The 22871-nt window shown below is 37.3% G+C and overlaps 1 protein-coding gene across 2 annotated transcripts in view; it reads right to left on the minus strand.

Annotated features, from left to right (window-relative positions):
• Positions 1 to 22871, minus strand: part of LOC107093038 (nardilysin-like) — a 46779-nt gene that overhangs the window by 9818 nt on the left and 14090 nt on the right. For both annotated transcript variants that reach the window (XM_015387844.1, XM_015387843.1), the window contains 13 exons: positions 21133 to 21206; positions 20826 to 20921; positions 20523 to 20645; positions 17949 to 18006; positions 14360 to 14433; positions 14091 to 14160; positions 13775 to 13852; positions 11226 to 11346; positions 2749 to 2807; positions 2390 to 2444; positions 2192 to 2296; positions 1368 to 1491; positions 1067 to 1153 (listed from right to left, as the gene is read on the minus strand). In XM_015387844.1, coding sequence (XP_015243330.1) covers positions 1067 to 1153; positions 1368 to 1491; positions 2192 to 2296; positions 2390 to 2444; positions 2749 to 2807; positions 11226 to 11346; positions 13775 to 13852; positions 14091 to 14160; positions 14360 to 14433; positions 17949 to 18006; positions 20523 to 20645; positions 20826 to 20921; positions 21133 to 21206 — 1124 coding nt within the window. The remainder of the gene's footprint in view (positions 1 to 1066; positions 1154 to 1367; positions 1492 to 2191; positions 2297 to 2389; positions 2445 to 2748; positions 2808 to 11225; positions 11347 to 13774; positions 13853 to 14090; positions 14161 to 14359; positions 14434 to 17948; positions 18007 to 20522; positions 20646 to 20825; positions 20922 to 21132; positions 21207 to 22871) is intronic.

Consider the following 22871-nt stretch of genomic DNA (forward strand, 5'->3'; position numbering starts at 1 on the left):
CCTTCGGCCCCGACTTGGAGAAAAAAAAAAAAAAAAAAACACTCAAAGTTTTGTTAAATTTGTACTTTAAACTGTGTTTTCCTGAAAAATTTACCAAAAAGTAATTTGTGCCTAGTTCAGAAATGTGACTTTCAGATTTGTAGGGCAGTGACTTAACCCTCAGCAGGTAGGTGGACAGATTATAGCAAAGTTGAGCTGTTAATCTGTCTTTTGAACAGGGTCATGGAACATGGTCGATCCGGACACGGCTGTCTTTTGGAAATCTTATTTATTCAGTCAAACTCTATTGGTACTAATCGTGCAAATAATGAAATTATGCTAAAAGAGGTTTTAAGTGAGAACAGCAATTATTTAATTGATATTTAAAAAATAAAAACAATAATTTTACAGTAACTCCTTTTTTTGTTTTCCTCACATTGTATAACGGGTATAATCTCTACTTCCAAACATAAATAAACAAAGACCTCTCATAGCTGCACAGCTATAATATTTTTAGATGCTCTTAACTAAAGCCTTAAAACATTATCTGAAATGGCTAAAACTTGTATCAGATGATTAAAGGTTTGAAATCCTTATCAGGACATCTTTACTTTGTGTTTTTTTTTTTTTTTTTTATGGAAAACCGGTTTCGGTTTATTTAGAGGTCTGCTTTTTATATTTTTTATTGTAAGGCAAAAGGCAGTTTCTGCTCAACTTTACCTAAACTCCAGAAAATGTTTATATTTTACTGACACCAAAAGAATAAATTACAAGGGACATTTAAATAGACTGAATTTTAATTTTCTTCATTTTTTCCCTTCTTTTTTAATGGACCCTTTTTTTTCTGATCATCAAGTTCCCCAAATAGCTACAAAAATCAATGGCCCTTGCTCTGAGAGCCTACAGCTCTTTTAGCTTAAATTCCAACACTTCCACACAAAACCTCCCGACGAACTGCAGTAATGACTCCATTTACTGGATGGATGAATAAAGAGCAAAAGCACAATCTTGTTTACTCCTGACCCTTTGTTATGTACAATCGGGCACTTTCTCACTCTGTTGGGCTTGGAGGCGCTTATTCACCCACCGATGAACTTGTTCTCTGGAGGAAGGTGGAGGTCACTGTTCAGCTCCATGTTTCCACTCCATCGCTCCATCCAGCTTGGCTGTATGTCTGCGTAAAGTTCACACACTCGTCAGCACGGAAAACAAAAGTTGCTGGATGCATAAAAAGAATCTTTATCTATGGCCTTATAGTGGCAAAGATGGGGCGTTCCGCCTACATTTGTACACATTTTAATTGAAACGCTCCGTTTGTGCTAGCTTTTCAACAACTGTATGGGTTCTTATTTCAGAATGCATAATAAAAAAGGGAATAATGCACTTACCCTCAACGCTGTACTGTGTGCCAAACCACTTCTCCCGGAGGTGACACTGGCCTTCATGTTCTGGGGACAGCAGCATCAGGTTGGCATTCTCTGGGGTTAGCAGGGACAGAGCTGCACTGATCACCTAAATACACAAAAAAGTTCATTTTTAAACCTTTAATTTTAGACCACTTCCAATGAGTTACACATTTACCCCATGCATTTCAATAGATTTTATAACAATGGCCTGGTCAAAGTCCAGATTAGATCAGGAAGTTGCATCAGACCCAAAGAATTTTGTTTTATTAAATCGTCTCTAATAAATCCATCTGACTTTAAGCCATTTCATAAAAGCAATAAATGAAAATGTTGGTTTCGTGATATGCAAATTTAACAGAGTCGAGCTGTAATAGAGGTAAGAGGTGGTTCTACAAACTATTGACTTAGGATGAAGCTGAGAAAAAATCTGTCACACTTTTCAGGTTTATTTGTACAAAAATGTATATATTTTTTTGGTTCTGCATTAAGATGTAAAAAAGTTCAAGACGGATAAATCCGTATGCACGGCATAGTGAAGAGTTCTGCATATCACGGTATCTGAGACAGCAGACAAAATGAAAAGCCAGAGTAAGATCGCAGCTCCCATCCATAACAGGCGACAGGTGCACAACTCTAACAGCTTCGTTTCTGATTTAAAAAGATGCCACCAGCAAATTCCTTATATAAAATCCAGATTTTTCTTTTTTTAAACATCTGCGTGACCCGCTTCATTAACACCTCTGTCTAAAAAGGGAAATGCTGCTACCTTTCAGAATAAAGAATCCCAGAACAACTGAGCTACTTACTTCAGGGTTGTACTCAAACATAAGCTGATCTCCTGTCAGGAAGTCCTCCTTAGGGAACAGCTGCATGTTTTCACAGATGTCCTCTACATACTCTATGGGGTCAATCTGACAACAAGGAGACAAAAAGCTTTTGTTTTAAACCAACACAATATTTCAAGTTACTTCCATTTGTGGATGGACGTCTGTTGACAGCCTTACCTGCTCCTGGTAGTGAAACTCGTTTGCTTCTATCCTCTGGATCTCCTCATATATTCTAAGGACATCAACAAAAACAGCAAAGTTCTAACATTATTCACCCAAAAGAAAACCTCAGACATCCCAAAGCAAACATCATCTAGACAGATTAAAGCAACTAAAAGCAATAAACATAAAGGAGCAGACAGCAAACCAAACGCATTAAATATTAGTGTAGACTACTGCCTCATTAAATGCAGTAAATACTTTTTTATCTGAGATCAAGGATATACCAAAAGTAGTAGACACAAATTATATGCATTTTATAAAACCTTTCGTCATATAATTTATGTTATTGTTTTATACTGTGAATGTTATCGTGCCTTTGCTGTGGTCCAAGGGTCTGCAGCATCTTCAGATACTGGAACACCAGATGAGTGACCTGTTGACAACCAAAACAAGGCAACATTACATAAATGTTCACTTTTAAACATACAGTATATCTTATAAGCTTATGGATAAAATAATCCATTAATAGGACGTAGATAAAATGGTCCCAGAGGCCAAAGCTAATTGGCCTTCTAGATATCTAAGGTTATTCATAGCAGCAGTCACATCCACTGATCACTATTTATTCACTAGATTGCTAAAAGGCCATTGGTAGTACACAGTGCTGTGAAGCCACCAGCAGCCATATTGGTACTCGCCAGTTAGACCGGTTGGAATGTAAACAATACGTGCTTTACAGCATCGAACAGCGAAGATGTTCTCATTTTCAGGGGGGATCAATTTAAGAAATTTTTACTTATTTCTAGATCGTTTTTCCCAGTATAGTGCTTGAGTGAAAGTATCGATTCTTATAGTTAAATCTTACTCAACTACAAGTAAAAGTTATTTAGTGAAACATCTACTCAAATTAAAGTATAGAAGTAATTCCTTTTGTAAGTACTTAAGACTTTAAAAATAAAGATAAAGTCATCCCTTTGGCACACACTCACTGTTTTATAGCATCAACAGATTACTGTAAGTTATGGTATAAAAATAGGCACATCACATTGCATATTAAGCATGAAGTCCATGAAGTCCAAAAATCATGTAATATAATGTATTATTCAATTCCATCACAACGAAATTAGTGTTTTAATGGAACCAAATAATACTATAGTCAGATATTAACCACATTACACATGCAAAACACAGATCTGACTGCCAAACTTCGACACAAGGTTAACTAAAAGCTGAAGGGGGATGGAAAATCCTTTCATGTCTTGAGCTTGGTTAACAACAGACTACCAAAGAAAAAATGTTGAATTCTTAAGGGGACTGATAGACAAATAAGTTCAAGTATAATATTAGGTTTCAGAAATAGCTAGCAGCACAGCTGCATTCTCTTTGGCTTTGCAATAATTCATCACTGCATTCTCAACCTGCAAAGGAAAATTCTATCTTAGAGAAAGGTTAAATAAAATAAAAAGGTATTTTCAGTGCAAAGATATGAATGGTCAACACTAAATAATTAAGATAATAATTTTATCTTATTTTCGTTCATAGTAGTAGAGTTCATAAGTCGGAGAAAAATGTCGGTAAAACATGTCAGATCCAATCTCTTCAGGTCATACTTGCAACCTCGGCATATTATGTACCTTTGGTCATGTCATCCTACTTAAAGCATAAATGTTTATATTCTAATTCATATTAGCTTTGTAAGAGAAAGGTGATGTCCAGAGCAGAGGAACAATTTTTATGCAGTCACCAGTTACAAGAAGCTGGTGTTTAAGTTTGCCAGGAGGGAAAGGAAAATCAGATCTACATAACTTCATGTAATATCACATGGTATGGTCAATAATGTAGCTTCCAAAAAAAACCCAAAAGAAAATAAATATTCACATTCCAGGGAAATGCAATCCAAGTGAGTTTTTTTTCCCTTATGCAGCAATCTGACTTACTCAATGCAGTAAGAAAGGTTCAATTTGGATCTTTTTACCTCTAAAAAAAAGTCAGATTTATGCCATTTTAATGCTAAATCAGATATGTATCCGACAGCTTTTGAGGCGTCTGCGGTCTCAACTGTAATGACGCGTTAAATCAAACTTTCATGTCATCATCCAGAAGCCTTTCCCGCGCAGCGTCCATGGCTCCACAAAAACTCTGTAAACAGTTCTGCTCTCTTTTCTTACTGTCCTTCGTTTTTTATAGTGAGATCATATTATTGTCAGCTTCTTAATGTTCAACAAATTTTAAAAACACCGTTATTACTTCTGTAAGCTACGGTGTGATGGCTACACTGTCCCTCTAAGCATGCAGGTCCGTTTGGACTTTAAATCAATCAGAATAGAGTCTGATGGTGATCACGTTCAAGTAATCTAAGCAACTATGCATAAATAAAAACTGGATTTGAGCAAAAACATCATAATTCAGCAAAAAGACCTGCAGACCTAGCCTTCATATCCACTCTATCCAACAGATGATCCCCAGGAACTGATTTTTCATTTTTTTTAAAGGTCATATTTCCAAAACTTACAGTAAATGTTTGTATATTGTTATATTTAAAACAAAATTGCAACAAAAAAGATTAAAGAAATGACTTTAATAGTTTAATGTTGATATGACTGGTATTCCTACTAGCATTTAATCAATTTGTTTGGTTTATTATTTTTTTTAAAACACCTGAGCAACAAAATACAGCGACTGCCTTTAAATGGAAAGGATTTGATAGGTCAACTAAAATCTAGTTATTTTGAAGGATTGCACCAATAATTTTTAGGGATCCGACTTGTATCTTGTTAAAAATGGAGGCCGACACGGTTTATATGTCAGCTTGCAAAGCATGCATCTATTGCCAGCAGCTGATTGGCTGCACCATCTTTGCGACTGGGAACCCTTCAGTCTCTCTAATTAACACATTATGTCTCATTTACACAGGGGTTATGTACCAGACTACTTCTTGGCCAACAGCAGTTGCCAGGCAACCAGTAGAGAAATACAGAAAGGTCACTGGCATTGACCTTGTTACAAAGATAGAGAATGTGAATGACGAGAACGATAATAATCCCTATAGTGAGGTGCTTTAATAACAGCCGCCAAACTATTGAAAATTCACAGGATTAATTGTTTTAATGACTCAAACTGTAAAAAAGCTGAATAAGTCAGACGAAAGATTCACCACAGCAGATTTTATATTGGTTGTAGTTTAAATGGAATAAACCTGACATCTCTGGTTTTTTGTGGTGTGAAAGATATTAATATTAATATATGTCTTCCTGCTTGTTAAGCACTGCATTGAAAAAGCACCTTTTGGATGATGACCTTTAAGTGTGATAAAGGGAATGTTTTACAGCCATCAAGAAAGTGTTGTCTTATATTAGAATAATAGGAAAAAATAAATAGAAAATTGTAACCATGACAATCCAAACAGTTGCCTTCCACAAGTTGTATTTATGGAAGAATAAACATAATTATGATGCTCGTGTGCTTGAGATCCTCTCTCTCCAGTGTGTTATGGCTTTTTATGACTTCTGCTCCATAAAAAAGAGAATTCTTTAAAGAGTTTTTGAATTTTTAGGCAGGCAAGTAAAGAAGCAGAAAGTAACACAGCTCCATCTATGGCTGTGTAACATCAGTTAACTTGCTAGAAATGTAAACTCCCAATGATTTCAAAGTTGGGGAAATTGGTTTGGCCATTTTCTGGTGCTAATAAAAAAAAAAGGTCTACTTTCCATTTATGTTTTTAAATGTTGCAAATCATCAATATATTTTTTCACAAAGAGGGTATCAAAAAAAAATTGGTATAAGCATGGGGTTGGTTTTCACTAACAGAAAAAAATAAAAGTTAAGAAAACATCCCAAGTTAGAAGGAACTGAAATAAATTTAATCAACGTTGTCTTGGTTGAAATAAAAAAAAAAAAAAAAAAAGAAAAAATAGTGATAACATCATTTTGATGAAGTGCTTCCTACGTATGTCAGGGATGCATGTTCAGTATGTCTCAGCAGCAATGTGGTGTTAGGCCTGTCCATGATGGAAAAACGTTTTAATAACTTCTTGGCTGTGTGTAAATGATCTAGCTGAAGCCAGGAATACTCATCCTGCTGCCAGAATCTGAAAGCTTTACGTTTGCTCCAGCAAACCGGACCCGGGAATATGGCTGTGTCCTAAAAACAGTCCCAAAAATTTAAAGAATAGGTAAAACCCCATCAATAGATAGGAGCTATAAAAACAGCTTTTGGTTCAGTTTCTTTACTCAAGAATAAAAGTGATTCCCATTTTAAGATAATCAGGCTTATTTTTTCTTGGAGCCCCCATTAGTGTTTATTTATCCCTGGGGATTACTACTTCAGGGATATTGTTGTTCCAGTAGCTTATATAGCTTATATAGAGTTAAAGCAAGATGCCATTAAAGATAAAAATACAACAGACAATATAAAAAGAGTGTATATAGTACAAAAGAGCATAAAAAATTTGTAATGTCCTGGAATATATGTCCTTAAGATATAAAAATATCTGCACAGTGGAGAGCTGAGGAAAGACTACACAGTAATTGACTTGGATTATTGCAGTTGTCTGGAAAAGTCCTCTCTCAACAAAGGAGTTGGTCTTAGACATAACCTTTCACCTACTTACAAAGTACTTTTAGGAACAATACCCAGATGATTCACCTTCCACCCGCACTCACCTGACTCACTCTACAATGTTACCGAAACCACTCTGATGAGGAAGTCAACGGCCCATCAGAACCCCCCCCAACCACCAATAACCGCCCCCAAGGGTCCCTTTTGGCCAATCCAGTGGGAGGGATCAAAGCCATCTTTTGTCCCCACATAACCCTTTGTTAGACCTACAGTATATTAATCTCAGTGCTCCCCACCACTGGTTAGAACTGAAGCAGGCCCTTGGATGAAATGTCTTATTAAATTTTATGTCCAGTTGCCTAGACTGAACCTTTTCAAGCATTATCAGGGGCTTTTGGTCCCAGTAATAAGACAGATAATCCTGCCGTGTGTGGAATGTTAGAAGTAATCATACATGCTGGATAGAATGTTGCCTTGCAAAACTACTGAAATCTAAATAAGTTGTTTCTTCTTAAAATTTGTGCATTTTTTCTAGAAATTAGGTGGTAAGGGAGTCCCTTACCACGAGAATGTACATTAAAAATAACGAAAACAATCAATTATATTGTCTTGTTTCGAGTCCATATTATGTAATTATCTTATTTTATGTATTATACATATATATATATATATATATATATATATATATATATATATATATATATAAAAAATAAATAAATAAATAAAGGAGAACACTCCAACTACTAGGTTTACATTTTTCAAGCAAAAGAGAGTGTGCTATGATAACTCCACTACATTTTGTTACTAAACTCTCATGAAACATAGAAAATATAATACCTACATTGACTTAAAATGTCAAAACTTGGTGTTGAAAAACATCTTCATATCTATAAAAATATTTACCACAAACCTATACTGATTTTCTGTATTTAATCTCAGATGCTATGAAGGGCAGCAGGAAATCTCTGGCAGCCTGGCAGCTTTGCAGAGGTCTGCCGCTCTAAGAAGAAAACAAAATACAAAAAGTAGGAGCATGATCCTGATGAACTGACTGCACAGATCACGTTTTCAGGAGTACTTTCTCGCTGAAAGTCATTATACAATTTTTTTCCCCACTCATACAAGTGAAGACAAGCTCCTTTCCATAGCATTGGTCGCTGTACAGAAGACACCAGCAAAGGAAAGACAACAGGATAGCTTCTCCTGATGCATGTACACAACCACCCAGGTTAAGGGGTTGCAGAACTTTTTGACCTTATAAAAGGCACCAGAAGAGAAGTTAACATTTTTTAGCTGCAGTTTAAATCAAAATACATGTCGATGCAGGAAAAAAGAGAAACAGTGGTTTATAGTATAATTTACCGAGGTCTCTGAACAGAACCATTTCCAGCCCAATTCCCTGAGGTGCTTTTCTCTCATTTTGCTCATAATCCAGCCATCAAAAGTAGGACTGAAATTGATGATAGAGGTACAGAAACCTCCAATAACACATTCCTGCAGACTTCAAAGAAACGTTTTGCACAGGTAGTTATACTGAGCAATAGCATAAAAAAGAGGGTAACAGTTACAAACCATGTAAGTGGCAGAAACACTATAAGTAGGATCTTGCTAACTTTATATTTCATATTTTTCCTCATGTTATGATCCAACAGGTTTTGAATGGCCTGAATGCATGAAGACCTTCATAATCAGGTGCAAAGTGGACATTAAAGTTTGAGCAGGATGGAACATTCCCAGCAAAGCTTAGCTAAAGAATGCACTGCTGTCAACTTCTAATCAAAATGTTATAATTTTCTGTCTGTATGATGATAACACTGCTAATATTCAGTGTTTTTTATGTCTGGACTAAACTATAAAATTAGAACGACTACCAAGTCGTTATGGACATTAACTGGCCTTGAAGCTGAGAGCTGGAAGGACTTTTCTGTGCTGCGGTGAGTTCTTTTGTTGCAAACATCTGTTTCATTTAGAGCTCATATGCTGTATGACGTACAGGACGAGAAGCTCAGCAGACACAGTGTGTCAGACACACATACTGCTGCTGCAGCACCACAGTGACATTTTCCTCCTAATGAAAATGCTCTGAGTATACTAGTCTTTTTTCAAAACAAAAAAAACAAGTCAAAAAATACCAGTCTTTCTATTATCAAGATAAACAATCACAGAGGCCCTTGCTAAATAAATTACACTCCATAAAGTCTTTTAGATACAATATAAAGTATTGTATTACTAATTTACATGACAGCTCAAGTCAAGCTGGTACATTATTGTGTAGTGGAAGGAAAGTGATGAACTGTATTGAACATGTTTATTCTTTTTTTTTTTTTTTTTTTACATTTATTAAACTGAAAAGGTTGCTGTGCACTTGGATTCAGAAGCCATCATTTAATTTTATTGTAAAATCTTTTTTTACTACAAGCTCCAGGTTTTTAGGGGTTTGTCCCATCAGCTAGGCAAATGTAGACTATATTATTTGCCTATTCTTCTTTGTCAACCAGTTTGTATGAAATCCAGATACTTTACAAACATCTGTAAACATGAATTGTATACAGTATACCTTTAAAAAAAAAATCTTCTTGATTTTATGGGCCAGTACACTTAAAAGTTTATGTACTGCTGTAAGCTGAACATCCACTCCTTTTGTCTTTTGCAGCCTCTAAGCAGGTTTTCCAGTTTTTTAGCTAATTATCTTTTCAATGTAATATTGACCTGATCTTTTACATCTTTCCTGGCTTTTCTTTGTGAAAGAAAAGCATTCCCACCGCTATCCTCACCATGGGACACTTTGGTGATTAAGTCTCTCTAAATGTGCAGAATTGGCCTTCAGCTTTACAACAAGTTTTACATAAAGACCTGAAACTTCTACTCAAATTCCATCTTAGCAGCTTTATTCACATTTCTCCACAGCTCAATTTATTGCAAGCTATATAAGACTTTTTTTTTCTAGGGACAATGGCCTTCTTCATGCTGCATTTACATTAAGGTCACACGTGGAGCTGAACAAAGGCCTTTCAACATATTCTCCTACCTGAGCTGTGGTGTCTTTCCTTTAGCTTTAAAATCCCCTACAATTTGTTAGTTTGCTGATTTTACTTAATAAACTAATTAAACCTTCACAGAGTAGCTGATTTTATACAGCATATAGACTGGATTTTATCCAGAGACATCACGTTTAAGGTGAATATAGAGAAATACAGGCCATAATCTCACCTCCAATGTCATTATTGGAACACTATATTTGAAAAGGTGCTGCTAAAATGCAAAGACAATGTTTTGCATGTGCAAAAAGTATGCATGTTGCATGGGAGCGACAATGATTGTTGCACAAATCGGTTTGGCCGTAGAGATGAGACTCTAAGCCATGGAGAGGGAGGTAATAATTACATCGAATTGACTTTCACCCCTTTTGTAGCTTCTTTTAATAGTCTATTTTATGCAAAAATATTTTAAGTTCAGTCATTTTTTCTTTCATTTTGGTGTAATCGTTTCCACAAACGCTGCGAGAGTTTGAAATTTCGAAGCTGTGTCCACTTTCATAACCTCCACCTATGAATTTGAACAACTTGGTCATTAGAATATGATCTTCACATTGGTGAAGGCACACACATATAAAAAAATGTTTGCTCATTTTCTCTGCTTATTTGCAAACGCAGGTCACTTTGTCCTTTCTTTGAAGATCTGTTTGCGCGTACAAACATGCCTGCACATGTTTTAAGACGCTCAAATCTTGCCACTTGAAAAAATAACAATTCAGGGATTGCAGATGTGAAAACGTCCTCAGAGAGGAAGATTTTAAAACTACACAATTAACAGAAGTTTCCTTTTTACACATGACCAATTTCCTTTAGACTATATCCTGAATAATGAAGTGTTTCTCGTCCAAAGTAAGAAAATAATTATTCCAAGGTTGCCTAAAGTTCCTCACAGCAGTTATTGATGCAGGTTGGCGGCCTTATATTTTTTTCAATTAGGTAAGAAAGGAAGGCAAACAGCAACCCTTCCAAACAATCATCCATTGTGACTGAGGTTAACAAGTTGGTTGGCATAGCAACTGATAATGCACACAGCTTCCTTAAGAATACCTGTGGAAACAAGAGAAACAAGCCAGCAGGGTCATGATTCCCATCGCTTACTGGCTCCAATATGAACGTCTAATCGCTGTCATAGAAACAAAATCGAGGATCTGACAACAAAAGCAAGAAACTGAAGAGGCAGCTTTAAACCATTAAGACAAGGCTGCAAATTTTCTATTCTAGACAAAAAAAAAAAAAAAAAAAAGGCTCTTTTCTTTACCTCGTAGAAGTTTTGGAAGCCCTCATCAGTGAGTGTGATGGAGATGGAGAAGATGGAATAGGTGGTGTTTTGGTCGAAGCCGGTCTCACTGTTTCCCCCGAACAAAGCCAGCGCCCAACACCTACAGAAAGACACCGACTGTCAGTCACACGTTTACACAGAACTCCTGACAGTAATCAAACTAAGTGCTGAAATGTGTGCGTGGTGTTAGGTGACAGAAATAACTCTTCACATTTTCTGGCTGCTATCCTGCAAGAGGGATCCAGGAAAAATAAAATAAATAAACACCTGAAGAATTAGGCAGATGATGTGTCATGTTATTCATCCTTCATGGTGGAAAGGCTTTTATAAGCAGTAAAATTAGGTACATCAACTTAAACACCCCAAAATAAAAACTTTGTTGTTTAATGCGAAAAATGTTATGTGCACATTATGACCTAAACAACTCTAAGAAGACTGCTGTCCTCCAGCAGAGTGTTCACTCAGCCACAATCAATAGAAGGTTGAGTGGAAGGTGAAAAGTATGATAAAAAGGAAGAGTAGAAGTAATAAAAATAGCAGTGTAGCAAGGATGTGTGGCAAAGCCACTGAGGCTACACGGAGCCAAATAAGGTATCTTCACATCAGCCTGTCACAATAAATCAACTAATCACATGACAAAATTTAATCACTTGATGAATTTAAATGAGCTCAATAATTTATGTTTGCACGCCTGTTTGTTGTCCTTGTGTCTCCCCCTCCTTCTGCCAAAGAGTCTGGATGACAAAAGCTTTCACTCCAGTGTTTCCCTCTTCACTCACCCCTCCCCTGATCGTTCCTTTAGCATAGCGAGTTACAGTAAGCACAAGTGCCTCGTGACTGAGGAATAGTGAGCAAGAAAAAGACTAGACGGGATTTGGAAAATTAAGGGATGAAACTGGTTTAAAAGAAGAATAGTCCAGCTAAAAAGTGATGCTGTCCATCGCTTTGGATCCAATCAATTCTGAGACAATTTGTTGTGTGGTAAAACTTGCTATCTTGACAGGCCTATCCTCACAAAAGATGAAGCCGCCTGAAGACTTAGGAGTATTTAAAGGTTTGTAATTAGGGCTGCAACTAATGATCTTTTTGGAAATCAATTAATCTGTTGATTATTTTTTGATTAATCGATTAATATTCAGATAGCCAAAGGTTTCTTAAAGAAGGCTTTTTACAAAATATAACCAGCTGAAACTAAAATTTTACCACTTGAGGAGTTCTGGATAGGTCATATTTTGCAGTTTTTATATAATTACTCTTCTAAGTGGCTCGCTCTATCAGCTAAAGACATATTTTACAGTCTCTATATTTATGTAACAATTAATTTATTACCAAAATTAGTTGAGGATTATTTCAATAATCAATTAATCAGTTTAATTGCTTCAATCCTAGTTGTAATACTTATACCATGCTACTGGACAGCAGCGTGGTTCACCGCTGCTTTGTCTGGATGGGTTCCCCTATCGGACTAAGAGGTACACGCCCAATGGCTTCATCTGGGCGGGGCCTATATGTGTATCATTTTCAGGATATGGGCTACAGCAGCCTGGTTTCTTATGCTAAGCTGCCATTAGACACATCTTAAATGGATTAATGGGAACAGTTGTTCGACGGCCAGTCATTGGTCTAAACTACTCCTTTCAGATGAAAATAAATGTTTCTTGAGATAATCAAGGTCCAAGCATCTGGGGAATAAGTGAGGAGGTCCAGAATCCACTTTGCTGAAGTTCAGTGGGAAGCTTCCCACATTTTGTGATTATTTTTGGAGCTTTGTCATGAGCTGGTGTAGTTGATGCAGGAACTAATACAAGAGGCCAGACTAGATCTCATTTTCCACATATTCAGTTGTCATTAAAATGATCAGAAATACATATTTGAGTTCTGTATATAGAAACTGTATAATGAATCTAGGCTTAATAAGAGTTTTACTTTTTAAGCCAAATGCTTAAATAAATATTCTTTATTATCCTAAATTAGAGAGATGTACCTCAGTTTCCCCACTTCTACTAAAGGGGACAACATCTGCCCAATTTCCAACCTCGCCCTTGGCTTTTCATTAAATTCTGCACAGCCACTCTTCTGCGTCAGTGGCTTGCTCTGACAAGAAGCTGAGAGCGAGTACGCTCCAAAATTCACTGCCACCATTTATCAACAAGTGAACTGCGCGCACAGACTAAACAGGAATATTTTATCAAGGAGCTCTCCAAGTGGCGCAGATGGTAAGGGGAATATTGGAAGGGCTCTCAGCATTGTGGGACTTCACCAGGTTTGGCAAATCACTCTTCCACTTAGCAATGAGAGGCTGACATGCTCTCGTGCAGCTACATCCAAGGATGAAAATGTATGAATCACACTGCTGAGTGTGGTGGCAGCGGCAGCGTCTATACTACTGAAGATCAGGCTCAAACGCTGGGAGCTTACTCGGAGCGAGAAAAGGATTGCATACACCCTGCAAATTGAGGAGGTTTTAATTGCGATCTGGAGTGCCCTCTAAGCACAAAAACAAACAGACCAAAAGCAATAACACTCACTTCTTCCTCAGCACAGAGAGTATGCTTCCTGTGCCCTCATGGCCAACCAGCCATGAGATGTAGTGAAGAGGCTTCACCCTGAAAGTAGAAAAGAAAATAAAAATGAGAAAGAGAAGAAAATGATGCAATCTATCTACAGACAGGGCAATACAATGGCATGTTTGGTTTGGTTTAATTCTATGTTTACATGAAGAGACACCCCGCTTCAGGCAGACGGCATAATGTGGGGAAAAAAAAAAAGAAAAACAAGATACAGGTTTGATGCAATTCCTCTAAAAAGAGGTGAAAGCTTTGTCAGTCATAAACTACGGCTCACCTATAGTGTTTCTCCTGAGGGGGAAGAGCCCAGGTGATGTTCAAAGCATGCACCTTCCTAACAGGAACAACTGCAAAGGGAGAGAGAGCACAGCAGACACTGAAAGACTGAGCGGGTTAACGCCTCGTCAGTTCGCATATGTTCACACGCCATCATTAAGTCGACCATCAACCTGTTTTTACAATCTCGCAAGTCGTCGAGACTTATTTATGGGCTGAGCTGGAACACGCCAGATGTGTGCAGGCGTCGGCAGCCAAGTGGATCAGTACCTCTGTAAAGCTTGCAGAAGGCTGGGGTGTCAAAGGGATCCAACAAAGCAGAGAAATCGGGCTTAGGAAGACCACTGTAGGAACAAAACGTGTAAAGATATACAAGTTAGTTAACCCACATTCATACTTATGCACTTCTGGCGTCACCTATTAAAACTGCTGATAAAGACATAAAAAAAAGTTTTTTTAAGTTTACGAATTATTTGATTGCAGTGGGATAATATAAAGGAACAAATATGAAAAGAAATGTAGCTATCCTTAACATACATTTATTCAGTGAGAACATTTTTGTTTTTGGTTTTTTAAATCACAGATGGTACCATCACTGACTCATACGTTTCTAGTTAATTTGAATTTCTAGGAAATTCAATTAGTAATCGTTGACATTTCCCAAAGTACAAATACGACTTGACAGACAACTAGGCTGGATGAGTAACTGCATTTCTTTAGCCATCATGCCCAATAGACAGGAAGTAAAGGAGGTTAAATAACAACAACAACAAAAAAAGAGTTGATTAATTGTTGTTTATGACATAAAGCCTGTGGGGTGAAAATAAAAACCAGAGCCTAGGGAAGCAGTGCCCATCTATATAAGAAAACAAATGGTAGAAATGGTGACGTTTCAACTAAATCGTCCTTTAATTAGATGTTTCCTAATGTTTTGTGGATTATTATGGATCTCATGAACTTTGTCTATTTTACACTCATATTAAACAAATAAAATTATTTGGATATTTCAATCATGGATATATTTTGAACTCTAAATGTACCAGAAATTGTTTACTCTTTTGTGTTTAGAACTGAACACCCAGCATTTCCTTTTTTCTACAGAGTTATGTACGCTGACCTCCTGATGAACAGGTATGGTGTGAGTCAGACTCTTCAATACTGGACCCAGTTCAGCAAATCATTTTATGAACAATTCTCTATGGAATCTGATCAACTGATAACCAATCATCAAACACTGCTGAATCAGAGTATCTAGCATATCAAAGCTTCCATCATGCTTTGGCAGTACTTCAATCTTTACAGCAATCCCTTTGAATTCCTCACACCTTGTTACATCGATATATATTGATCTGTGCTACGACTTGCCCTGTTGATGAACAGGGGAGATGAACGTGGTTCTGAGGAATTGTTTACTTTCATTTTAATTTAAACAGGTTTATGAACCTTTTTAAAATTTTGTGTCACAGGGCAGCATGTTTCACACTGTGGGTTCGGACCTAGTAAAGTTGAATTACAGTTTAATACGAAGTTACATGAAATATCTGAGAGAAATTATGATGCAATCTGACTTTAGTACCCCCATCTCTGACTCTATCCTTTTTTATTTTTTTTACCAATCTCCCCCGTCTCCAAAATATATTTTTATATCAAAATATATCTACAAGTTTAGAGTTGGCCTGAGGGACTGCATATTCGCAACCTTTTCGTGAAAGTTGGTGTATGCAAGTTTTAGGCCACCTTTTATGTGTACGCATGCTTTATAAATGAGACCCCTGGTGAGTTTTGTGTTATTAAATTAAAGTAGGGATGGACAATTTGTAAGCCTTCACATCCGTAATGATCTATGTTGGTCCTATTTAAATATATCAGCAGTGGTGCGATAAGTAAAACTGGGCACATATAAAAAGAAAATCAACGTGAATTTCCTTCTAGATGCTGTTTTCGTTTTAGGAGAGGGTGTGGAGGGGATTGGTCATGTAGGCTTTGTTTGGTCATGTGACGGAGATATTGATCCAGCTCAGGACTGTGGGTGCTTATCTGTAGCAGAGAAGCAATATCCGCATTGTGATCGGTTATATAATATTAATATTGGCAAATATGTTAAAAAATACATAATTCCCAGGGTAAAGTATGAGAAAAGTTCTGTGATGCTGCGGGCCTGTGTCCTCCAAGAACCCAGTCACTGCAGCAAAGAGATGTCTAGGGTCCAATCACAAACTGCCCCCTAAGCACAAACCCTTAACTATTGAGGGTCACTCCCAAAGTCCCACTCATAGCTGTGGAAGGCGCCTTGATTGAAGGTAGGGGGTATAAACAAGAATGGGACTTCCTGTTTTTCTTCAACGGAAAGCAGTCAATGCTATGGCAACATGTGCGTGGCTGTAATTCTGATGCACAGGTCGATTTGCAATCAAACATTTGCCCCTTTTTGAAAAAAAAGGGGCAAAAAAAAAAAAAAAAATCTGTTAAAAACAATTTAAAGAGGACCTTCCCTTTTAGAATTAATGATGTGGTTTTTTTCTCATTGCTAACTTGTGATTTTCTGTCAGCGTGACAAAGATGCAGCAAACCAGCAGAACTTACATTAAATGCACATGCTTCCTCCTGCACTAGTAACACTCGCTGTTAAATTCCAGCAAGCATGCACTGAGGCAGACTCGCTATTTAAGAGCTGAACATCCTACCCGCTACATGATTTGGGACGGCCCTTAATGTGGTGTACCCTCCACGGGAACATGAGGGTTAGTGCTTTAGTGTTTAGGGATTTGGGATTGGGCCTTGGTCTCACCAAACCTGTATTAAGAAGACCTGATCTCAACAGCAAACAAGTGTTCTGGATTCAATGGTTAAAAAAAACAAAACAAAAAAACTTCCTTAACTCTTTTTTGGCTTTAACTGGACTTGTGTGCTTTTAAGTAGGTTCGGCATGAGGCAACAGAAATCATTAGGAGTAGCGAGCTAGAAAACCAGTAGATGAGAATTGGAAAACAAAGAGATTAAACTGGTTTCAAATAAGGCTTTTTCAGTTTACAGGCATTTACCTCTGAACTACAGTTTAATTTAAAAGGAAAATAATCAAGTAAAACAATGATCCTAATCTGCAACATTCAACGCAGAAACAGGTTGAACAAATTGATTTGTAATAGACTGTTGATCAGTGATCAATGGCCACAATGTTTTCTCCAAACAATTATTTCTTCTTATGCTTTCTAAACAACAAACAATTTTAGTTTAACAATTTTCACACATCTTTACCCAGGATTATAAAAAACAAAAACAAAAGGGACACCAACAACTTAGCTTTACTGTTTTCAGAAAATGCTGGAGGCTAAATCTTAAAGCTTCTTGACAGAACCAATGTCAGGGATTTTTTTTCTATTTTTAAGGCATAACTCGGAAATGTTTTCATGAATTCAAGCCTGATGAAAATGAGTTTAGTTCTGCCAGATGAGTTCAAATAACATGAAAGGAATTTTTTTTTTTCCCAAGCAGAGCTGGAAAAATATCATTAGCCAAATGCAGCATCCTGTCATCATTTAGTTGGAATGAAAGCCTTTAAAACATAAAGGTTATGAGGCTTTCATGTTACAAAGATGCCTGCGTTGGATCCCTGAAAAAGGGGAGCCACTGACTTAAAAAGCAAAGGGAGCCGGAGTTCTAAAAGAACACACTTAGCTCACATAAATGGATCCATTTCAGGATAATTAGGAAAATAAAGATCAATGTATTAATCAAAGAGTGCAGAGAAAGTGACAGAGGACAATTTGACATTCACATTTATGAGAAGGATGTTAAGAGTCAATCTAGGGAGCGACAGCACCTCTTCACAGCAGCCGAGAGTCTCTTCTCCAATACTCACTTGTTCGGCACCTTGCTGAAGATCTCTCTCACCCACTCCTCTAGAGTGTCCAGCTTCTCTAAGAGACCCACAGAGTGAAGGGGGCATATATTTCAGAACGAGTACATTTCAATCATTTTGACTTAATTCTGGGGATTTAAGCTAAACACAGTACTGATAACTCATTTCTTCTACTTTTTCATATGTGGTAGCATTATAAGGATGCTCAAATATAAAATGCATTTTTGACAAGCTTGTGATAACATACAGGAATAAAAACCTAATACTAAAGATAAAAATGCAAACATATAAAAGCATAATAAAACATTAAAACATTTATTTATGTGAGATTATAAGGAATATTAAAAAACGTGCTAGATAGCTACATTGGGTGGCTGATATTTCAGATGGATATTTGCATTTTTCTCATGTATCATGCCACATTCACAGCTAACGCGATTGAAGCAGCACAATGAATGCAAGCATGCTTGTACACATTAAGGTCAGACACCCCTTAAGTGCATCCTTGATGCTCCTGAAACACATCCAGTAAAGTGTGTCCAGGTGCGTCTGATGTTTCTGCTGCTCCTGTGATCAATGGCAGAGAGCGGCTTTGCTATATTTGCTGTGATATGGGGGTAAAAAGTAGTTTTAATATGTTTTAAATGAGGAAGTCCAGCTCCAAACATCATCTGCCTAGTCTAGGGATGCACGATATTGGGATTTTGGCCGATATCCGATACTCAGTTTTAAGGCCGATACAGGCCGATACCAAGAGGGGGCCGATTATATTGTGCATCCCTAGTCTAGTCAGTTCATAAAGATTCCGATCCTATGTTCAAATATAATTTCGCTGTCGGACCAGCACGAAACCCCCATACACCCGCGGCATTCTGTCACTTAAATCCCCAGCAACAGCAGCCTATGGCCCGGTTTCCTCTTGGGGTTTTTCAGCTACTGTTTGACGCGGCTGGAAGGACCCGACAGTGGTTTTCATGTTCGTAATCCAAACTGCACGCACCAGAATAATAAAAGCAAACATATTTTGCCAGCAGGTTTTAACATTTTAAGTTAATTTAAGCCTTATTAAACAGTTTCAGTGCACCAACAGTGCTGTATCTGCCTCTCTGCTAGCTCCCAGATCAGCTTCTCGGATTGGTTGATTCGGCGCTTTCGAGCAGCAAAAGTAAAATTTTTCCTACTCCAGAAATCAAGCATCTCAGATGCTCAGAAGCTGATGCACTGTCCCTGCTGCTCTAGACGCACAGCAGGACTTTTCGTTGCGATTCCATTGACTTTGCATGTAAACCAGCTGCTTTTACTGCTTCCATTGCGTGTGGTCTGGACATAGAATCAGGATGAGCCGATACCAGTTAACTAATTAATTTAGCAGCTATACCTTGAGATCACGTGAAGCGCCTCTGTTCCTGCAACTTCTAGTTGCTTTTCATTGTTAATGTTTTGTTTCATTTGTTAACAGTTTTGTTTAAATTAAGACCTGATGTTTAATTAAGATTTTTTAGATGCTGCCAACTCTGTCTAATACAGCATTTTCTATTACAGACAAAAGCTTAAAGCCCAAAACTGGGCAGCATTGCAGGACTCCATTCAGTCACCTGCTGAAAGTGTTCTGCTCTCTCATGCAGCCTCAACTTTGAACCTTCAAGCATTGGTAACACCAGATAGACTACAGTGTGATGCTGTTAGCATGACCTTTTAGCGATATGGTTCAAAACTCAGAATAGTCTTAAAAGTATCAGATATTAGGAGTGAAATTTACAAATTCCAGTCCCCAGATGACATTTTTTAAAAAGCTCTGGTCTCAAAATCAGCCAGATTTATATTAAAAAGAGTTTGGAGCTTCTTCACATGCTAAATACAATTTCTCCTGGTATGGTTATAGCTGTTGGTGGCACACAGTACTGCAATATAGAAAAAAAAAAAATCATAATTACGTTTTAAGTGTATTGCTGCTGCACATCGTTAAAATTAATAAAACTATTCTAAAAACTACTAAAACACTAACTATCAAGCTAGAAGCTAAACATTTGGCAGTGCAGCAAACAGAAGAAAAGAAAAACTCATCCTGTGTCTGTCACTCCGCTTTAACCTAATTTTATTACCATGTTTTTTGTTTTCTGATGCTTGATTTTCTATCACCTGCTCCTCTAATTGGAGCAGTTGTAACATCTTGGTTTCACCTTCCACTGCGTCAGATTCGCAAAGAGTCATATTCATACAGAGGACGGTTAACTCACTGGTTTAATGAGGATGATAGTTCAGAGCACAAAAAATCATTTCAACAGTTGTCAATATTTTACTGAAATAAACTAGTTAATTACTTGCTTGACATTTTCTTTCCAAACCCTGAAAATCAGTTGGATAATTTTTATCTGACAGCAATTATGTCCACCTGGTTGCACGTGGATGAAGAGGAACCTTATTTGTGCAAATGCCAGATTAATTTATGAACCTGCAGGTTGCCTTTTCAAAGAATCAGTTTGTTTCACTGTGTGAAATAAGTTCAAGGATGAAGTTCATTTCTACAATCTAAACGGTTCTTTATGAATGATAAATGGGATGGATTTCTCTGACCTTTTGACTGAACAGCCAGAGTCATGTAGTGGGCAGAGTAGTGCTTCTTCCAGAAGGCACGCAGCCGCTTGTACACATTGATCTTCTTCTTCTTCGGCTCCTGCTTCAACGTTTCCGCATTACCTAGATTTATGACGAGTTAAAGAGCAATTAAGTATAGTTTTGGAACAGCAAAGATGCAATGCAGTGATATAAGCTAGAAACTTGGCTCTTTACTCGCCACACCTGTTTGTTATTGCTGTAGGTTCTCCAAGGAGGCCCAGTGTGTATTAAGTGTCCCAGTGGTGGTTTTTCCAAACTTACCCCAGCAGAACTTGCCCATAGGGTGTCCAGGTTTAGCTAGACTGCCGAAAAGCATCTCCTTCCTGTGGGAGTCGGACGGCTTAGCCAGCTGGTACTCTGACAGGAAAAAAAGAAAAACAAAAGGAGAAATAGACAAGGGATATAAAAAAAAAAAACAAAAAAAAAAACAAAAACAAAAAAACACAATGAATGGAGTGTAAAACAGCTACGCGTGCAACTGCGACATATATAACCTCAAATGGATGAGGAGCAGTTTATCATCAGAACAGATGTACACAATTTATGGGAACAAAGCAGTGACACACACCGCTGTCAACGGCCTCCACCTCCCTGTCGATGGCGTCTCGGATCATCAGGGGGCAGATAAAGAACTGTGCCCACCTAAGAACAAGAAACACCACAAAGACTTTATATTAGGAAGACATACAAACAATAAAACATGTTGACATCTAATGAAATATGTCCGTTAATGCATATATGCTTCTCACCACCCATAAATCATTATGAGGGCAGGTTACATCAAATCTGTAAATACTGACATACTAGGAGAAAAAGGGCTGGGTAATAATTCATTATCAACATAAACTGCAATATGATTGCATTGATCAATGGTTAAAGTGACATTAAAAAACATTTCCAGTATTTCGATATGCTCTGCTGTCTCTGGTTATGTTTGTCACTGACTGATGTTACGGGCACAGGCAATTCGCGCTGTTGTGGATTTTTTATTTATCAAAGAGCGCGAGACCACCACTCAAACAACAGGGAAAGATCGATCTTTGTCGTTGCAAATTTATTCAAAGCCATAAAGCGTTTGAAGGCTCCTGCTCTAAGAGGCAAAAAGCATTGAAGGAAAGTGTGCACACTATTTTATACATCACAGAGGAAGGGGAGGCCGTAAGCCGTTTCTAGTCTAAACCAGTATGTTATCAACATTCCTCCTTAGCTCGCCAAAGCACAGAACTAGGTAGTGAATCTTCTCTGACTCTAACTACTTAAACACAGTCGGTAGAGAAAGACTTTAAAAAAGATGCCAATGAGCAGCATGCACATCCTCTAAAGACAAGATATGGATGATGCAAAATCAGATAAAAATAATCATATATATTTCATGGACCTAGGATTATAACATTTAAAAGTTTGTAAAGGGTTCTATTTTCAGCTTTCTTGACAGTTTTCCGGAGGCCTAAACATTGTTTATGTCAATATATCAAGTTGACCAAAATGCAAAAAAAACATTGTTTTGAACGTATCGGCCATTTAATAAATCACGTCCACAAAGCATACAGAAATCCACTTCTCTGTAGAGATAAACGGATCCAATATTAATATCTATATTGGTCCTAATTAGAGATGCACTGATTTAACTTTTTTAATTAATTTGATACCAATATCTGGGCTGAAAGTATTGGCTAATAACCGTTATTGATCCGAAACCACTGTTAAAGGAATGAATCGTGTAGCTTAAATGTAAGTGAGGGTATCAGGATTTATCTACAAGTAAAGTGCACATTTGTATCAAAAAGAAAGAAATAACACTTCCTTGTACAGTTCTCTGTAAACATATTTTAAAATGTAATACACAGGAAAATATAGCAGCTGCGTTAAACTCGCGTTAAAAATCTCTAACAGCACAAAGGTTAACGTCGTCATTTGCATCTGTTTTAATTCAATAAAAAGTCAATTTGAAACCTGATGGTGCGTTCACACCGAATGTAAATGTACGACAAAGCGACTGATTTACATATTATCCCTACTCTATGTAGTGGTGCATTCAAGTGTAAAGTGATGCAAAGGAATTTGAAAGTCTGACCTTTCTAGTCAGATTAATAATAATAATAATAAAGAATAGAACTTTATTGTTTTCAGTCTCACACCGGAGAAATTCACCTCTGTTTTTGACCCATCCCCTTGGGGAGCAGTGGGTTGCCATTGTCTGGAGAGCAGTGTGGGGTTAAGGGTAGGGATGCAGGATATTGGGATTTTGGCCGATATCCGATATGCCGCTATTTTAAACCTCATGTAGCCGACAACAGATATCGATAT

Source organism: Cyprinodon variegatus, unplaced genomic scaffold, assembly GCF_000732505.1.
Source record: "Cyprinodon variegatus isolate N-32 unplaced genomic scaffold, C_variegatus-1.0 Scaffold404, whole genome shotgun sequence".
Lineage (NCBI taxonomy): Eukaryota > Metazoa > Chordata > Actinopteri > Cyprinodontiformes > Cyprinodontidae > Cyprinodon > Cyprinodon variegatus.